General features: G+C 39.3%; 1 protein-coding gene across 1 annotated transcript; it reads left to right on the top strand.

Moving 5' to 3' along the window:
• Nucleotides 1-433: 433 nt before the first annotated feature.
• LOC138366395 (uncharacterized) lies at nt 434-19,208 on the top strand. The gene is made up of 5 exons (XM_069327437.1): nt 434-464; nt 1,981-1,992; nt 5,663-5,737; nt 7,135-7,379; nt 14,958-19,208. The coding sequence occupies exons 1-5, from the start codon at nt 434-436 to the stop codon at nt 15,417-15,419; spliced, it is 825 nt and encodes a 274-aa protein (XP_069183538.1). The 3' UTR covers nt 15,420-19,208.
• The last annotated feature ends 1,248 nt before the right edge of the window (nt 19,209-20,456 follow it).

Here is a 20,456-nt window from a genome sequence, read left to right on the forward strand (position 1 = left end):
AAAGACCTGATTTTTATCTTGGTAATGAAAATAATGCATTTTTACAAAAATCTTATTTGTCTCAAGTATTTTCTAACGAGTATATATTTCTCAAGAGTGTGTGTAAATATTATTGCACAATCTATATAATTAATATTTATATATTTATTTACTTGGTTGAAAGTGACTGTATTGCTCTCACTATTATCATTTGATTTGTTGATTTTGATGTCGAGACATTTGATGCATGTGATAATGATCTTTGTATGAGTGTAGAGTCGCGTGATCAACCAACATTCATAGTCAGTCTGGGTTTTAGGAGAATAAAACACAATAAGAATGACTTATGACGTATTGATAATAATAATAATGGTAATGTTTAATTAGGAAAAAGTACATACATACAAAATGAGTTACAAACAGAATTTTGGATTTGTGCGCAACTTGTTGAAAAATGTGCACATTCCTGCCCGTAACATCTTCAGGTGAGATATAGTGTTTAGCATCCATGATTTTTGATGTGTGTATTTGTGTAGGTGATTAAATATGTATATATGTATGTACATGTATGTGTATATGTATGTACATGTATGTGTATATGTATGTACATGTATGTGTATATGTATATATAACATTAATAATTGTGTAACAAGCGTCAAAAATTTTTATTTGCTTAACTAAACGAACTAGAGTGTTCAGTTTCTGAACCGAAGGCACTACGGGCTCACTATAGCCCGTGCTACTTGGAACTTTGTTCCAGGTAGCAAATCTTTAACAACAACAATAATCCTGAACCGATTGTGTGCCTCTGTAACCCTTTACACCACCGCCCACGGGATGGGTATGGGGTGAATAATAAAGAAGAAATTGAATTGATGCCGGGGATACATACAATGATAGAGGTGACATGGGGATACATACAATGATAGAGGTGACATGGGGATACATACAATAATAGAGGTGACATGGGGATACATACAATGATAGAGGTAACATGGGGATACATACAATGATAGAGGTGACGGGGATACATACAATAATAGAGGTGACAGGGATACATACAATGATAGAGGTGACATGGGGATACATACAATGGTTTCCTCTATGACTGCTGACTGAGCAGGTTAAGTTCACAGTTATTTTATATACATTTTCTTTGACATTTATGAATGTTGTGTCGATACTTTAAATGTTGCAGATTTTTACATATGAATAAAACCTTTATAGTGTAATGTTACCTGTTTCACCTCAACAAGAGGCTGTAGGTTGAGGAACGTGTTACATCTATCTACATCAACATTTTTAATGAGCATACGAATCTGTAGATAATCTACTCGCTCCTGTAGGAAAATGTTGATTACTGATGAAGATAATGTTGTGTATCTATCACTGTGTTAAGTCTGGTGTGCCGATGTCTGCCTCATGTCCAATAAAATGACTTAACGAGCACCTACAGCACACTCTCATAGGTTATAATGGAACCTGTCATCCAACAATGATAGTACAGTACTCTACTATTGGTCGCACCTATAAAATTAAACTGTTGCACTCTGAAAGTTCACATTTTGTACTGTCAATGTTGCAGAGAATGACGACAACAACCAAACCTAAACTTCCCTAGACCTGTACATATTTAGGCCTATTATGACAAATTTGGCTTAAGATTGGTTATTTAGGCATATGATAGTATAAATCCTAAATTAACCTATTCACATTTCTGGCATGATATTTGGAGTGTTCCAATAATAATATACGTCAACTTTTCGGTACAACAGTACATTTCTGTACATTTGACCAATTTCAATGCCATGAATTTTAGAGGATGTATTGAAATAGTGGGATGTAGGCACAACATAGGTCTATTGCACCTAGCCTCACCATAGGTCTACCTCCTCCCATGGTAACTAACCCACATTAACCTGTCCAATAACTCAGTCATATACTGTATGGACTAACAACTGCAAAAAGCCACTAATAATGTTTTATCTTGTTTCTTTACAGAAATTGTGCAAGGTGAGCGTGGAGCTTTGTTAACCCCTGCTAGCGTGTGGCTGCTTCCCTGCTGGCTTGCTGTGCTGATCCTGTCTAACCCCCAACTGCTGTTGCTGTTGCACCGACATCACATACCACCACCCCCCCCCTCCTGGTTTCATCCCAACCCCACCCTCACTCTGCCTCACCTCATCTTCACAGCTTCCTTTACCCTGTCCTCATATCTCAGATCCTTGTCCCCATGTCCTTTCCAAGTGCTATAGCTATACTGGCGTTGCACTTTCTCCTCGTAATTACCTTACCTTCCCTGCCCTAATGTCACCTTACCTTCCCGGCCTCTACATAAAAAGCTTTCTCTAACAATCTTGAAAATAATGCAAAAGTCCTGGTATAAGTATTAATTCCAACATGTTCCTTATATATATATATATATATATATATATATATATATATATATATATATATATATATATATATATATATATATATATATATAATCATATATATATCGTAATGGTTGTGATGTATGCAATAGTTCTTGTATGATTCAAATATGTATTTCAGGCCCGCCCCTCAATCCAACTGTATAATATGTAGTCTTTTACGACTTTAAGAGAAAATCTGAATAAATAAGAATATTAAGACCAGAATATAAAACTAAAAGAATGCAATATGAGAAAAAGTGTGGTCACACTTAAGAAGCTAACACACTTTATCTAATCACACCATGAACAATGGAACTCACATGTTCTCACATGTTATGTGAGGAAACTACTTCACTTAATCCTTGTTCAGTGGTGTTGTCACTACATCACTAAGCAGTGATGTAGTGGCAACATCACTACTCACCACCACACTAACACCACAACTCACCATCACCACTACTCACCACCACACACCAACACCTCCACTCACTACTACCACAACTCACCATCACCACTACTCACCACCACACACCAACACCACTACTCACCACCACACACCAACACCACTACTCACCACCACACACTAACACCACAACTCACCACCATCACTACTCACCAACACACACCAACACCTCCACACACCAACACCTCCACACACCAACACCACCACACACCAACACCACCACACACCAACACCACCACACACCAACACCACCACACACCAACACCACCACACACCAACACCACCACACACCAACACCACAACTCACTAACACCACTACTCACCACCACACACCAACACCACAACTCACCAACACCACAACTCACCACCACACACCAACACCACCACACACCAACACCACAACTCACCAACACCACAACTCACCAACACCACAACTCACCACCACACACCAACACCACCACACACCAACACCACCACTCACCAACACACACCAACACCACCACACACCAACACTACAACTCGCCCCCACACACCAACACCACTACTCACCACCACACACCAACACCTCCACTCACTACTACCACCACCACACACCAACACCACTACTCACCACCACACACCAACACCTCCACTCACTACTACCACCACCACCACCACAAACCAACACCACTACTCACCACTACTCACCACCACACACCAACACCACAACTCACCCCCAAACACCAACACCACTACTCACCACCACACACCAACACAGTAAAATAATAATAACAAGCTCAAACCTTCAAAAGACTTTACAAGCTGCTGTTAATAATAAAGATTTATTCTGCCAAATCTTACCAAAATTGTATATTATTTATATTTTTACGACGTGAAGCTCATTGTGTAACATGTTCAGTAATGAAGCATCCATCATTCTTAAGATTTACGACGTACCTGTGAAGCTGTGATTAGTCTTAGCCCGATTGTTTAGTTTGTGCTTGCTTCTTAAGTTATCTTCCTAGACAGCAACCACACAGATGAAGGGACTAAGCAGAATGTAAAGAGAAACAGTCAAACAAAATCAAGTCCAAGTGCAGTGAAAGGCTCTGTACCTCAGAGGGCACAGTCCTTGCACTACTGCTTTATCTCATTCTCATGTCAGATATAGACAAAAATACTAGTCACAGCTTTATGCCATCCTTTACAGATGATACAAAAATCCAGCCCATTCTCGCAAGCTTTCCCAACAGCAAGAAACTGTCAAATTAAAGTGCCCTAACCTAACCTAGCAGACACCCAACGATTTCTGGGATTTTCCTGGCAAAGTTAGCAACATATGATGAGAAGAAGGCATTAAATTCAGTTGCTCTATTATATTCTCATATCAAATATAGACAGAAATACAAGTCACAGCTTTGTGTCATCTTTTGCAAATGACACAAAAATCAGCATGAAAATTAATTCTATAGAAGGCATTGGAAAACTACTAGCCTATATTAATCAAGTTCTCAATTGGGTAGCAGAAAAAAACATGTTTAACAGTGATAAATGTCAGGTACAGTACTTAGATATGGTAAAAATGAAGACCTTAAACAAAATACAAGGTACAAAACACAATAAAATCTACCCATAGTAGGAAAGCATCATGTAAAGCATCTGGGAACATGTCTGGTGATCTAACGTTTATGGAGAATAACCAAGCAAATCACTTGTGCTGACCCGTCTTGAGTACTGCTCAATACTCACTCACCTTCAGAGCGGGAAAGATTGCTGAAACAGACGAAATATTGAAGTACAGAGAACATATACGACACACAGTCGTGATAAAGCACCTAAAATATTGGAATTGTCTCAAAGCTCTCTAGAAAGGTGACGAGAGAGGTATTGAATAATACTAATATAAACAAAAGGACATCGGTGAAACAGAAGAATACAAAATACTTTTTCTTCTATGCAAAATCTAGAACAAAAACTACATCCAACACTGGGTCCTTGTGACTAGAGATTCTATTTCTCGTGCCTCATAGTCCATCCTGAGGTAGAGTTTTCTTGTTCTTCCTGACCAGCAAGGCTGTTGTTACTTGTACCATACACTACAGCATTGGTTGTTAACAGGCTCTGATGAAAGAAAACATTCCTATGGTTTCCCATTTTGAGGACAAAAAGTCTGTTAGGGTAATCAGGTCTGCCAGCGACTGATCCTCTCCAGGATGCAACCTGCAACAGTTGCCTAATTCCCAGGGATTATTAGGGTGAGAGTTTCGAGCACAAAATCTCAATGTTTAACCAAATAGTTCAGTAAACAAGTTTAGTTTGGCTAAACAAATTTTTATAAGTAGTAACAGCAAGTAAAGGAAAAATATTGGGGGTCATACAATGGAATAGAACCCACATCTTTTGACTCCTTGGGCACACTTGCTACCGAAATACTTTTCAGCACATAAAGCTCCAGTCGGTAGTGTATATGCCAGTGGAGTCCAGGATCACGGGTTCAATACCCTCATACAATCCCAATATGTTCTCGTAGATGCATCACATTCTTGAGATTTCATTGTTCAGTAAGTAAAGTATAACTAAACAAATTTATGTATACAAGATCTTGGTCAATATGTCAAATTAAATATAAAAATGCAAAAAATTATGTTAACTCCTATATAAATGCCATTAAACTATCAATGTCATGTATTCTAGTGAAAATTAGACTTCCAAATTAGAATTTGTTTATTTTCCTGTAAACATTGTTGAGAGTGGTGTAGGCTAGAGAATGTGTTGAACAAGAGAGATTAGTAATGCTTATTTCATGGCAACCTTGTGGCCACAGATGGGGAGTGCCCGGCCTGCAGTCCCGTTGAGACCTACGAGAACATCCTGGACAACTACTGCCGGGCAGACCTGGGTGAGTATACATGTCATCATTCTTATTCCCCCGGCCTATACACAATGTAACCACAATATTTTATTTTATTTACTATTTTTACATTGTTACAATGTTGTAATATTTAGAAAACGTTGTGTTTGCCTAATGTAAGACTGGATCATTTCCCTAGTGTTTTATGTTGTTTGGATAGGGCAGGAGGGGAAAGTACAAGGCACGCAGAGACTGAGCTTTACATGGAGACTGAGAGGGAGAAGGGGAAGGTGTTCATTCATATCCAAAAGATTCACACTGAAAAAGTAATACAGTATGTGAAAGAAATATTTTGATGGAAGTTACACCGAATATGGAGACAAAAAAAGTGAAACATGCATTAGGAAAATGAGATAAAAGGAAAACATGAATATGAGGAAAGTGATGAGCATAATAAGCGAGACACAATGAGAACAAAGATGGAGAAAATGAGAATTCTCACTGTAGTGGACAGGAAGCCTGTACTTAAACTTACTGAAGTGCCCCCCTATGTCAACTACAGTACTCGGATGTAATGCCACAACAGTTGCCTAATTCCCAGATACCTATTTTACTGTAAAGGAGACCAGAGGCATCAGGTGAAAGGAAACATGCCCAACCATTTCTGTCCTGCGTGGGAATTGAACAATGGGATTCTTGATTGTTAGTTCAGATTCAGAATAATACGTAGGCAACATTAAAGTAAGAGGTGTACACAAAACTATCAAAATTGCCTATAGGAAAAAGCATGAAATAAAATTAACACAAATTATCAAAAGCAATTATTGTATAATATTTTTTGGTAAACCTGAGGTGCAAGGATGAGAGAGAAACTATTTATTAAAATATAAACATGAATACTGTACAGTATACTGTACTGTATATCATATTATAAATACAGCAACTAATTTAGAAATTTGCCAAAATTTAATCATATTTATTTAAGGGGATATACTGTAAATACAAATCTAAATATACTGTATCAACAAAAAATAGAACACAAAATGCCTCTTGTGGGCCAATAGGAGCTGCCTCGTATGGGGCAATAGGAGCTACCTCATATGGGCCAATAGGATTTCAGCTGTTTCCTTCATTCTTGCATTCTTAAGTTAATTGAAAAGATAAAGAATAGGTTGCTGGAAGCATCAAAGAATGTTAGAAGAATAAGTCCAATTACTGTATGATCTTTTGTTTACAATGTGATCTCGGCATATGTTTTTTACCTAGTTCCCAAAACCAGAATAAACCTACTTTTCAAAGCCAATTTCCTTCACTGGTTACAATTATGAGCTTCAGATCTAATTCAAGGTCAGATTTGAATAATTATCAATTCATTTCTGTACAATTTGTTACATATTTCATACAAAACTATATCTGCCATTTTGACACTTTCCTTACTTTCCTAGTTGTGAAAACACGTGTGAAGAAACAGCGCAGAGCACAACTGGTGATCAAGAAGTCTAGACGAATATACAAGAGCATGAAGTCTACGGAGGATGAGAGACGAGCGCTGAAACGCATTCGTTTCTCTTTGACTGAAGAAGCAAGCTGTTGTTCCATTGCTCCTTCCAGGAAACCATTCCTTATAATGGGTCGTCAACTTGGGGCAGTATTCATACCAACTTTCGTCATGCCATACAAGAAGTCAAAGGTATGTATGCGAAGTTGTCATTTACAGTTATCACAAATTTCCATATTATTATTATTACCTGTACTGTATTATTATTATTATTATTTTAAAACATAATCCTAATTAAATATTTCCAGTAGGAATACCTAATATAACATTCTTGTCAGACCTAGTTATTTGTTGCTCTTGTTTCATATTTTGAAACACTTATTATGAAAGGAAATTGTTTTTGTCATAATTGGCCATGTAGCTCTGGTGACCTATTTTAGAAGCTACTTTTAAATGGATAACTGGCACCTGTGATTATTTCCTTTGTTCAAATTCGCTAAATGCTATTTTTTTTACATAAGTTTTGTGGACTATTTTTTATCACATCACGATGTAGGCCTTAATTATCTGAGCCATCTGTGGTAAAGAATAATCCAAAGTTGTGAGATATGCAAGATGCCAGTACGAGAGCAGGAAGACATAATATGAGGGTTGTTAATGGCGTAGGATTTCACAGAGGATTGTACTGATAGATGTAAGACTTCATCAGTATGATCAGTACAAGATGAATGTCCCAAATTTGCACAGTAGAATAACAACATACTGGAGTGAAAGATACGGAAGGAAATGCAGAATAGAACCAGTGAGGAGTAGAGGTGCCATAGTCACAATCAGAGAACACTGAACATCGGAGGTCCACAGCTGTTCAACACCCTCCCAGCAATTATTAGAAATATTGCCAGAATGAAAGTGGATATATTCAAGAGGCACTTGGACAGGTTCTTGCAAGAAGCCCCCGGACAAACCAGGCTGTGGTGGATATGTGGGCCTGTGGGCAGCTCCAAGCAACAGCCTGGTGGACCAAATTATCACAAGTCGAGCCTGGCCTCAGGCTGGGCTCAGGGAGTAAAAGAACTCCCAGAACCCTCTCCAGGTATGCTCATTGGAACAATGGAAAAAGGCTTTCCAATCATTCCAGATATTCTTTGAGGAGCCCTGGTCGAGGACCGGGACATCGAGTCCTGAAATCATCGCAAGGACTGTGACTGTTAAAACAATGTACTGTACTTTTGACAGTAAGGTGATGGAACAGAGACTAGCACATGACCATGATATAATGCCAATGAGTTAATCATGTGAGGCCAATACAAAAACCTATTAAGTGACATTCTGCAGTTCTTGCTTCAGTCACTGGGATAGGTCACATATGAGAGTACTCCACATAATTTGGTATTTGTATAATAGGTCCTTACCTGTTGGGCAGATTAAGAATCATACTGAAGCCTCAGTATTTCACTCATTTCTTTATAGTGTCATCTGTGAAGATTCCATCACTCTTGCACAAGTGTAATGGGGGACAGGGAATGGTTCTCTACTGTCCATTATCCCGCCCTTAGTTAACTATTCTAGAGTTCCCCCAGAGTTACCACTGCAACCTCTCCAGTTCAACACCTTATCACCTAAGTATTTGATTACCTAGGTACTACACCAACAAGGCATTGTACTTGATCAGCTACCCGTAACTCTAGAGAATTCTAGAACATTCCACTGCCACCACCTGATTCACTTGACCCTGATTAATCCCCCCTAATGGATGATGAAACAGGAAGTTGCCCATTAGACATAATCCCCAGAATATGGATCCCCAGTTATGAATAGGAAGGATGAACTTACTATCAAATGTGGCTTACTGAACTAGAACAAGGGAACATCTATTGAAAAGATAAAGAAACTTACAGAGAACCCAAGGTGTTATCGCCCAAAGCCAAGGATCTCAATATCCACATAATCATGAAACACAAGAAAGGGAACTCACTAAACACGAATAAATGAATAATCAAATTTATTACAACACAAATTAATTATAATTGAACACTCTCTAGCTGACTATATCCTAATTTTGGCAAATGACATGACGTTTATTAAACAATACATTAACATTGAGACTTAACCTTACCCCTCTTCCCCCTGCAAAGTCCTGGGCCAGAGGTCATGACCTTGACCTCCCCCCAGGGAAGAGCCACCTCCTCCAGTCACTGTTCAAACCACACTGAACTTCTTAGCCTGCTCTCTCAAGCTGAGACTGACCTAGGCTAGTTGCCAAATTAATCTTCAAGGATGATTAACAAAGATTAATCTTGTACTGATCGCTGAAGGCGACCTAATCATCATTCCAGAACAACTGGAAAATTACCTAGATACTTGAACAGGTAAATTATTGAATACAATATTGAATGATAACTTGCATTTCTCTACATTATTGAATTAACAGCAAGGAGGAGTCATGGAGTAGAGGGAGGGTGAAGGTGGGGGGGGGGGTGAGACCAGTCTCATGCTGGCGACCTGACCTAAGCGAGGCAGGTGTTGCCAGTCCTTACACGAGTCGTCTGATCTTGAACTAAAGAGGAGATTTGATTATTTATAATGTTAAATTAATCTACGTACACAAGGTTATTAATAATTACAGTTACTTTAATACATGAATTTCTCAAAAGTGATAATTTAAATACAAGAAGTTGGTGATCCTTGCTTCCACACCTCTGCTCTAATCTCCTGGGATGAACCTTTTCCAACCTTTCAAAGCAGAACTACCACTCCACTGCATTTTTTGTACAAAGGCGTATCCACACTACCTTCAATACAGTCACCTATCTTAAACAGCTTCGACTGTTACACAAGGGCCCCTTGGAAAATGTAGTTTTTGTTCTAGATTTTGCACAAGAGAAAATGTATTTTGGATTCCTTTCTACAGTATTTCATTTATGGTCTTTTACTTGGGCAAAATGAGCCACACAAAATACATCCCCAGAATGTCTACTGAAGAAAGCAGTGAAGTGCCCTCAGTCACTGTTTGGGGTGAACATCATACATAGAGCCAGATCTAGCTGTTTTTGGGCCCCCTCTAGGCCAAAACAGCTAAATGGACTCCACCCTCTGGTCAATGTGGCTATTTAAAGGCTAAACATATGGGGCTCTCTGGTGCTGGTGGGCCCGAGGTCGTGGCCTCCTTGGCCTATTGGGTACTTTGGCCCTGATCACCCAAACAGGAGCCAGGTTGCTCTTAAGGTGCAAAAGAAACCAGTGGAAAAATTGACACACTCTTACGCCAGCCAAAGTTCGTAGGTGCAGCAGCAACAGGGCCGACCAAGGCAGAGAAAGAGGGTGGGCCTGGCCCATAACAGCCAGATCTACCAGATTCTTTGAGGAATAAGACATTGTAGGACCTTGCAAATCAGTTTTGGAAAGAGCCGAACATAATTGTTAAGCCAAAATAGCAGAGTTTTTTTTAATGAGTGTAAGAGGTGCCTGTGCTAAATGCAAGTCAAACCCTGAACTCAGGAAAGGATCATGCCTAAGATCCAGGAAAATGAGCCAAGAAACACTCAAAACAACCTTGCAAATTCTGGACACAGTGGCCTAAAAGTGCACAGGTGACATCCTATTATGGCAGCTAACATCGAAAATGACTGTGCAGTGCTGCTGCAAGGTGTAGAGGGGGTGACCTGCAAGTGATTAGGGCAATTGATGACTTGAAACTAATTCACCATACGTCCAAAAAATGCAAGCACTGACCTGGTCCAAAATACCTTACAAAGTGGCAGATGAGGCACAGGTCTTCAATGCCATCAGAACCCATGAAAACTCTACCTAGAATGATGGTACAATACATCACTCACACTAATTGCTTATAATTTTGGATATAGAGGAGCACCGGTTAGGTGATACAGTATTCAGACTGGTTACGCAGCTGAATAATACCACGAATAATTTTAATTATATAATGGGTAAAAATACAATCCAGTATTGCAACTGTATATTTTATTAGTGGTAAAGCCGGTGGCCAAGCGGACAGCACGCTGGACTTGTGATCCTGTGGTCCCGGGCTCTATCCCGGGCACCGGCGAGAAACATTGGGCAGAGTTTCTTTCACCCTGATGCTGCTGTTACTTAGCAGTAAATAGGTACCTGGGAGTTAGTCAGCTGTCAAGGGCTGCTTCCTGTGGGTGGAGGCTGGTCCTCGACCAGGCCTCCACCCACAGGAAGCAGCCGTGGGGACACTAAGCCCCAAAATCATCTCAAGATAACCTCAAGATAATGGCTAATGTACTTCAATGTTAATTGAAGTTATTATAAGTTTGAATTTTGCATTATCTCTGATTAGCAGGTTACCAATTCAAAAATAAATAAAATTGTATAAAGAAGTACTAATGAGTAGGGGGAATTATTTGGGGAGGTTATTTTGGGGGTGACAGAGATATCTTCAGACAATTCAGTAATCTTTTTTGGAAAATGATAAATGTTTTAAGATTTCACAAATTTTTGCACTACATTATTTATTTTTTTTATTTTTAATAATGCACTATTTGATCACTCCTTGGTTTAGGTTTGTGCGGTCTGTAAAGAAGTATCTAGTATTTGTGTCCTGCTCGAAACGCTTTGGGTAATAGTGGCTTTAGGCTTTGTATGTACTAGCTCTATCTGTAAATCCATCAATGTTTGTATCTCACCTTGTATGTATGTACTTTACCTGAATAAACATTTGATTTCATTTGATTTTTTATTTGATTTTTAGTTATTGCCACCTTGTTAAGATCTGTTTTTCTACAACAGCTACCATTAGCCCCTCAACTGCATGGTTTCCAAATATGGCACCCCCCCAGTGCACAGGAAATAAATTTTCTGTAAAAAATTCTTTTTTTGTTTTTGTTTTGAAAGTGTCAAAAGCCTTTCCCTGAGTATGGGTATACTGTAGTAACAGAAGGTCGAAGTTGTACTTACTTTGGTTGCTATGGGGTCCGTAAGTTGGTGCGTGATGTCATCATTTCCCGTTCGCCCGTGGCGTACGCTCCCGGGGTCAGTAGGGGGCCCAGGGCAGTATGTGCGCACTGCCATGAATATATTTTTGTTCATTTTCTGCACACAGTTCCAAATACAACTTATGTGTTTTTACGTGCTAATCCTATGTATAATGAACACGTACACTATATTATGGCAGTAGAACATCCGTACTGTCCGTAGACACACTGTTACATGCATCACAAATGTGTTCACCTATCCTGCACATATTTCCAATGTATCAAGCTAATATATTTATATTTACAACCTATATACACACTATACAGTCTCACACACTATATATACAGACCATAAACACACTCAGAACTCCGCGAGTGTGATATGCTGCGAAACAGCCAACGGGGCATAGTGGCACCTTGCACTCCATGCACCAGGTGCTGATGCATCTACGCTTTTGTTCTCTGCGGGTAGCGTTCCTGCATACTACATACACACGTTTACCCTTCTCCCGTGATGCTGTGCCTGGCATATACTCGAGTATGTGTATGTACTCCAAAATTCTTGTTACTGCTCAGTCTGTCTGGAGCTGCGTGTGGCATTGTTGCTTACACCCCGCATGGTGCAACGGAGCCCTCCTTGCCATACTCTACTAGCAGTTGTGACACAACACCAGCACTGAATGTACATATTGGCGGTCTCCTGCCAAATTTTACCAGGTACATATTGAAGCAGTTGAGCACTGCAACATCTATTAAGTGGAAGAAGAACTTTTTCGTCCACTTCACAGACTTGCGCACGCAAGTCTGTGAAGCACTGTCCTTCCACCGCACTGACAGCATATTGTCACACTTGCACAGCTGGCAGTCACCCACTGCTTTTCCAATGCCAAACACTGGCATTTCCTTCCTGTGGGCCTTCACAATGCCACATACGCCGGTGTTGTGGGCAAGGAGGTATCTGGTCAACAAAGGGCTGGTGTAATAGTTGTCGGTGAACAGTATATGCCCCTTGTTCAGCAACGGTTCCATCAGGGTTTTTACGACACTGCTGGAGAACCCGTGTGGGTCGTGAGCTGGTATGTCGATGTCTGTACCAGAATACAAAATCATGTCCAAGACCATACTAGTCTCACAGTCGCACAGCACGAAAAACTTCAGTCCAAAACGGTGCCGCTTTGATGGGATGTACAGCTTGAATGCCAGTCACCCCTTGAACAGTACTAGTGATTCGTCGATTACCACATTCTGTGCAAGTACAAAATAATCCCTGAACTGCCTCTCATGTCATTGAACACCTTCCGTACCTTCCACAGTCTGTCGTGTCTGTCCTCATTTGCATTATTCTCGAAATGCAGGCACCTGAGAATCAAGAGGAATCTATCACGCGACATATCGGATGAACACGAGCGATGGAACAAGGCTGTCTTTGCTCCAATAATCCTGGATGACAGCTTTCTCAGAGTGCTTCATCATCATGCTGAGTGCCAGAAACACATACATTTCATCAATTGTCGTGTCCTTCCATTGCGCGAGGCGTGAGGCAGATAAAATGACGGCGTCTATGAGGCTGTGAGCATACCTGTTTGTCTCCGTCACAAGATAGGTCATGAATTTGTTGTCGAAATACGCCTGGAAATATTCCATTTCTGCCATATCATCCCCAGTAGTGGCATCAAACGTTGGTATTCGTGGGACAAATGTGGCACAATCCTCCCACACAAGTGCACCCGGGGGTTTGTTGATGGCTCCAACACCACCACGAGCACCAAAAACATGGCTACATCATCTGGTGCTGGAGCTGCGTGAGGGTATGGTAGGCGATGAGGCAGATTTACGTAACACGCCTACCACGAACACCTAATGTTGAGGGGCAACTGTCGTCATTGTCCTGTTGCTGCGAGACACGCTGCCACCTGCCACGATGTGTTGCTGAGGCAGCAAAACCCTGCCTGGTAATACCCTCGCTGCTTGTACTCGGGTTGTCCACACTACTCGTATCGGAGCCTATGTCACTAAAGCCCAAGAAAGATTCATCGTATGTACTGTCACTGAATAAACTTGCATCTGGGGACATACATGATGGTGGTGATGATAACGGTGTTAACCCACGGCGGCGAGGCAGGCCGGGCAAGGCGCGTGTACTGTACACGCTCGCCACATCATCCACCTCAGTCTCTCCCTCACTCGTATCAGACCTCTGTGTAAGGTCTTTCTCTGGATCATAGTCTAAGTCATCATCCATAGCACCGTCATCGTACAAAAGGTCGCGTATCTCCTCCTCAGAGAGTCGTTTTCCATGACCGCGGGTCACAGTGGAGCGGGAGCTCGAAGACGATTCGTCAGACATGGTTGTTGCTTTGAAACTGAGGTTCCCCACGGCCGCAGGGCATGCTGGGATTTTTTTTTCAAGATGGCGGACGATCAATGGGGCCACCATGCATCCATTTCGTACCGGGGTCACCGCGCGCCAGTTTTGAATGGAACGTGAAAAATACAAATACCCGACCCCCCGTTGAGGGCCTGCAGTGCATGTGCGTTGTGCAGTTGAGCGGTTAAGGAGAATGTGTTGGTTGTCAGCACCTAAAGTTGTCTTTTCCATACTTTTATATACACCTTTTGTGTGCTTTAGATTAATAATAAAACTTAGTTTTCTTTACAACAATTTCTTTTCTTGGTAGTTCATCCCAAGATACAGCTTACTTGACTGCAATAAAAAAAGTTTATTTAATTTTCAAGTCTTTAAATTGCTTCTTGAAAAGATACTTCATGACAAAATCTTTTTGGCATATCTAATGGAATTTTTATATTTTTGCAGCCTTTACGTCAAGCTCTGAAGATGTTTCGTCGTGGCCTGAACTGTTCTGACCCCAATCTGATTACAAACAACTTAGAGGCTACGCCACTCACTAAACAACGGACCGAAGATGAAGGATCTAATGGAAATATTAAAACTCGCCCAAAGAGTTGCCAGAAAAGATGCAGAAAAAACTGTAGCAAAAGATGTAAGAAGAATCGTGGAAAGACTTGTCTCGGTAACTGCGGCAAGAACTGCCGCAAGATTTGTCGTGAGAATCGTACTCCTCGTGGTCGAAATAGGAAAACTGGTTCACATCAGAATCGTTCTGCTTCTAATGGCAACAGAAAGCCTCTTAAAGATGTTTTACCCCTCGATGGCATTAGTGAAATAACAAATTTTGTGCCATCTAATATTGAACATCCAGTATCAAACCAAGAAGGTAATCAAAATATCCAGGAAACAGTGCGAGATGAACAGTAAAAATCCCCTAAAAGGGATGTTAAAAACTATTTAGTTAATCAGAATGAAGCAGAGTACTGTACTGTACACTCATATAGAGGCTTGCAAATAACTGTGGCACCTTGCAGCCAATAATTCATTGACAGTGGTTGAAGATACTGTAATAATAATCGAAGATTAGTCAAATAGAACTACAAATAAATGCTTTTCAATTTGTTTTAGATACCTATTATCTCTTTTGCAAGATACTTGTCTAGACATTTTTTGTTGCTGTAATTGTTCTTTTTGAAATTGATTTTGTAGTCGTGTGTGAGAAAAATATACAAACATTTTCATAAATCAAATAATAATATGAGGTAATATCAACTGCATAAACCTCAGGACTAATAAAACGAAGTGAAATGACTTGTGTGTGTGATCTTATCATCGCTAAATGATGAAGTGTCATCATAAACAATAAGTATCCCGGATATCATCTTTACGTTTAGAGTATAATAGTTTAAACAGACTAGTGGTGTAACTGTGCTGTTTTACAGTTACACCCCATCCAAGCTACATACTGTACTCTCTATAGAGAGTACAATATATTGTATAGTCTAGATGGGGTGTAACTGTGCTGCTACTGCTATAAAGTACAGTATATATACTCAATACATACACACTCATAGATACTGTATTTACATAATTTTATGCAAGCTGTAGAACATGCATCTTGTGGATTAAAGTCACTTGATGGCAGCCAACTATATGCATAGAATGTCACAATAATATGGCTAAAAAATAGTAACCTTGACCCATACGTGAAGGTGATGCCCTTTTAATCCAGGGTGGGCTGAATTGTTGTCATTTTCCTATCATTTCATGTGTGGGGTTGGGTTACTAGCCAGCTATATTTACAGTCCAATCTCAATTTGATGAACTACATGGGACCAACCCCGAATAATTGCAACCGAGATTTGCCGAAGTGAGATTCATCGAACTAAGGTTGTACTGTGCATTTAAAACCCTAGATTATTAAAATACTAAAGGTCTCATTAGAAACACAAAATAATATGGATTTTGTGCCATTGACACTGTACAGTATTAGGACCTTTATCTGAGTACTTTAATTACATTAGAACACTTGAATGATAAGACCAAAATGATTTGTATAAATAACTACTGCCTCATCAATCCATATTCAAAATCTCTATTTGAATATATCATGCTTGGGGCAGTTATTCAAGATAACCATAGTGTTTTACTCGTGATTTACAATGTATATGTGGGTATAATTTGATACAAATTTTAATAGTTAAAAAAAAAATGTAATAATTCTTATTATAAAGATAGAAGATATAAGCATATACTTTGTATTAAATAATTATGAACAGATGTCTTAGTTTATCATAATCTATATTTTGAAAATCAAAATATTTACTCAGAAAATATTCTTGAGTTTAGTATCTTGTACTTTGTGTAAAATTACTAATAATTTCACAAAGAAAAATTTATTTCTATAATACTTTGAGTGACTGAAGTAAACACAGAGAGAACTAAGCAAATTACTGTAGTTTCATAATCACATAATACAGTGTTGCTCCACACACCTCTAATGTACCAACCTGTCCTCTTAAAATAACGTCGCTTTTTGCTTGTATGTGTGTTATGGCCAAAAATGGACGTAATTTGAAATGAAGCGTTAGCATAGCGTTTCTGCCCGAAACGCTATGCGCGCTAGTGGTTTTACAAGAATGTAAAACTTCAAATCTCTGTACTCTAAAACCCAAAGTACCTTCTTGTATATAAATAAATAAATAAATAAATAAAAATTAAATCAGCTCACGAAAGTGATGAACTGACCCATTTTCTGTTTTAGTCCTCCGGTTTACTTGGTTAGGTTAGAAGAAACTTTCAATTAATGGTTTTCATGACTTTTGAAATCTTGGGAGAACTTCTTGCCCTCCTAACCTACCAGAGGACTCTTAACTTGCTGTTTTTGAGAAAATAAAACTGTAAAATTTATTTTCAATTATTTTTTATTTTCAAATTACATCCGTTTTTGGCCATACGGGCAAAAGGCCAAATTCAGACGTTATTTGTAAGAGAACAGATTGAATGTATACCCTCCACTGTGCTGTTCTATACATTCTATTTTGTTGTTCAATACCCTCTACTGTGCTGTTTGATACCCTCTATTGTGTTGTTCGATACCCTCTACTGTGCTGTTCGATACTCTCTATTGTGTTACCTGCTCTCTACCTGCATGAGAGCAGTAGCAATCCTGGTTGCAATTCTTACACCATGTCGTAGCACAGTCGATTAAAGCACGTCTGGGATCATCTTGGACGTAAGTTCGAACCCTCATCACGGCCCTTGTGGATTTATTCGTTCTGGGAGTTGTTCTACTTCCCAAGCCCGGCCCGAGGCCAGGCTTGACTTGTGAGAGCTTGGTCCAACAAGCTGTTGCTTGGAGCGGCCCGCAGGTCCACATATCCATCACAGCCTGGTTGGTCTGGCACTCCTTGAAGAAAACTATCTAGTTTTTTCTTGAAGATGGGTACACGTTTGTTTCGACAATATTTCTTATACAAGCTGGGAGTATGTTAAACAACCGCGAACCTCTGATGCTTATACAGTGTTCTCTGATTGTGCTTCTGGCACCCTTGCTCTTCACTGATTCTATTTTGCATGAACTAGAATAGAACACACATGAACTTGTGTGTGTTGTTCAATACCCCTCTACTGTGCTGCTCTATATCCACTATTGTGTTTTTTGATGCCCTCTACTGTGCTGTTCTATACCCTCTACCATGTTGTTCAATACTCCCTACTGTTGTTTGATACCCTCTACTGTGTTGTTCAAGTTCAATACCCTCTAATGTGCCGTTTGATATCCTAATACTATGATATGCGAACCCCTGTACTGAGGTTTAAATACCGTCTACTGTATTGTTCTATATCCCATACTCTGTTGTTCTATATTCTATACTGTATTGTTCTGTACCCTTTACAATATTGTTTTGTACCCTTTACTGAAGTGTTCTATACCCTTTATTGTGTTGTTCTGTACCCTGTAGTGTGGTCTTTTGCATCAGTATGTGCACACTGGTATACCCTGTCACAGATAAACTGATGTATCACTTATCCAGGAACCCCTAGCCACTGATTACCATCCATTTAATGATCAGATGCAACAGTGCTTAACCTGACTGAACTGGCAACATACACTCACACTGTAAACTGCTACTTGGTGCAACATAAAAGTACTGAAAAGTAATCCTATTTATAACAATGTGCAGTATGTATTGCTTCATTGAAACCTATAACAGCAAAACACACTTCTGTAATAGTCACCTGAGGTCTGCCAACTCTAGTGGCAATGATAGGGACAGGAAAATTACAGTTGTCAAAGGTACATTTTTGGGCTTTAGTAAACAGTATGGCAGGTACTCAAAATATTTTATTGATCTGTAAATACAATACGCAATGTTTTATTGACCAATAAATACACTACTCTAAATGTTTTACCGTTCAATAAATACAGTACTCGAAATGTTTTATTGATCAGTAAATACAGTACTCAAAATGTTTTATTGATCACGTAATTAGATTAATAAATGTATTAAGTTAAGTATGCACAGAAATTGTTTATGTTATTTAGAAAAGTATACTATTTATTTCACAAATGTTTAAACCACCCAACAATAGTACAGTACTTATGTAGTTGGTGTAGCTAATGATTGTTAGTTTGTAGCATAGATGCTTCAAGGTTACAGTTGTCACAGTACGATATAACTCAGTTTATAACAATAAACATTGTAAACTATATCTTCACGGCTTCTGTTTAATAAGATATAATCCTTACAAAGTCTCCCATTACATTGTTTACCTGAACAATGGAAACAATTTTACAGTCTCCGTGGTGTAGTGGTAAGACACTCGCCTGGCGTTCCGCGAGCGCTATGTCATGGGTTCGTATCCTGACCGGGGAGGATTTACTGGGCGCAATTCCTTAACTGTAGCCTCTGTTTAACGCAACAGTAAAATGTGTACTTGGATGAAAAAACGATTCTTCGCGGCAGGGGATCATATTCCAGGGAACTGCCCGAAACGCTACGCGTACTAGTGGCTGTACAATAATGTAACAACTCTTGTATATATCTCAAAAAAAAAAAAAAAAAAAAAAAGTTTACCTGAACAATGGCGGGGGAAAAATTGGTAAAAGGAACAGGGAAGGAGAAACACCTCAAAATAGCAATACACTTAAGGTATAGTATTATACGAACAGTAGGAATCTAAGAAACAAAGTAAAAAAATTTAATGCTCTTATCTGCACAACAATAGATGTTATTGCGCTTACAGAAACATGGATAAATATAGAAAACAGAAAACTATTAGCTGAATATCAAATAAACAAATTTAAACTATTTCATACAGATAGATATATTAGACGAGGAGGGGGAGTAGATACTTTAGTTAGGGAAAATTTGAAATACAGTCTCAAAGAGGGAATCAAAACTGAGCCACACACAAACTATTTGATTAAAATTAAACAAAAAATCTAAAAAACTTATAATAGGAGTTATATAGAGGCCACCAAACTTAGAATGGAAGCAAAGCATCCATGGGATGTAATATAATATCTAGAGCATCTAAGTCAAACAGTATTTGTTATGGGTGACTTTAATTTTAGTGGAATAAACTGGCTTAACAGAACAGGGAATAATGAATTAGAATACACAAGAATACAGATAATCAAGACGGATGAAGATAGACAGAGACTACAGGATGACCTGGATAAACTGGAGGAATGGTCTAGAAAATGGCTGGTAAAGTTCAACTCAGGAAAGTGTAAGGTGATGAAATTAGGCGAAGGGAGCAGGAGGCTGAACACAAGGTATCATCTGGGAGGTGAAATCCTGCAAGAGTCAAATAGAGAGAAATATTTGGGGGTTGATATCACACCGAACCTATCCCCAGAGGCCCACATCAAAAGAATATCATCAGGGGCATATGCTAAACTGGCCAACATAAGAACTGCCTTTAGAAACTTGTGTAAGGAATCTTTCAGAACCC

The sequence above is a fragment of the Procambarus clarkii genome, chromosome 19, assembly GCF_040958095.1.
Source record: "Procambarus clarkii isolate CNS0578487 chromosome 19, FALCON_Pclarkii_2.0, whole genome shotgun sequence".
Lineage (NCBI taxonomy): Eukaryota > Metazoa > Arthropoda > Malacostraca > Decapoda > Cambaridae > Procambarus > Procambarus clarkii.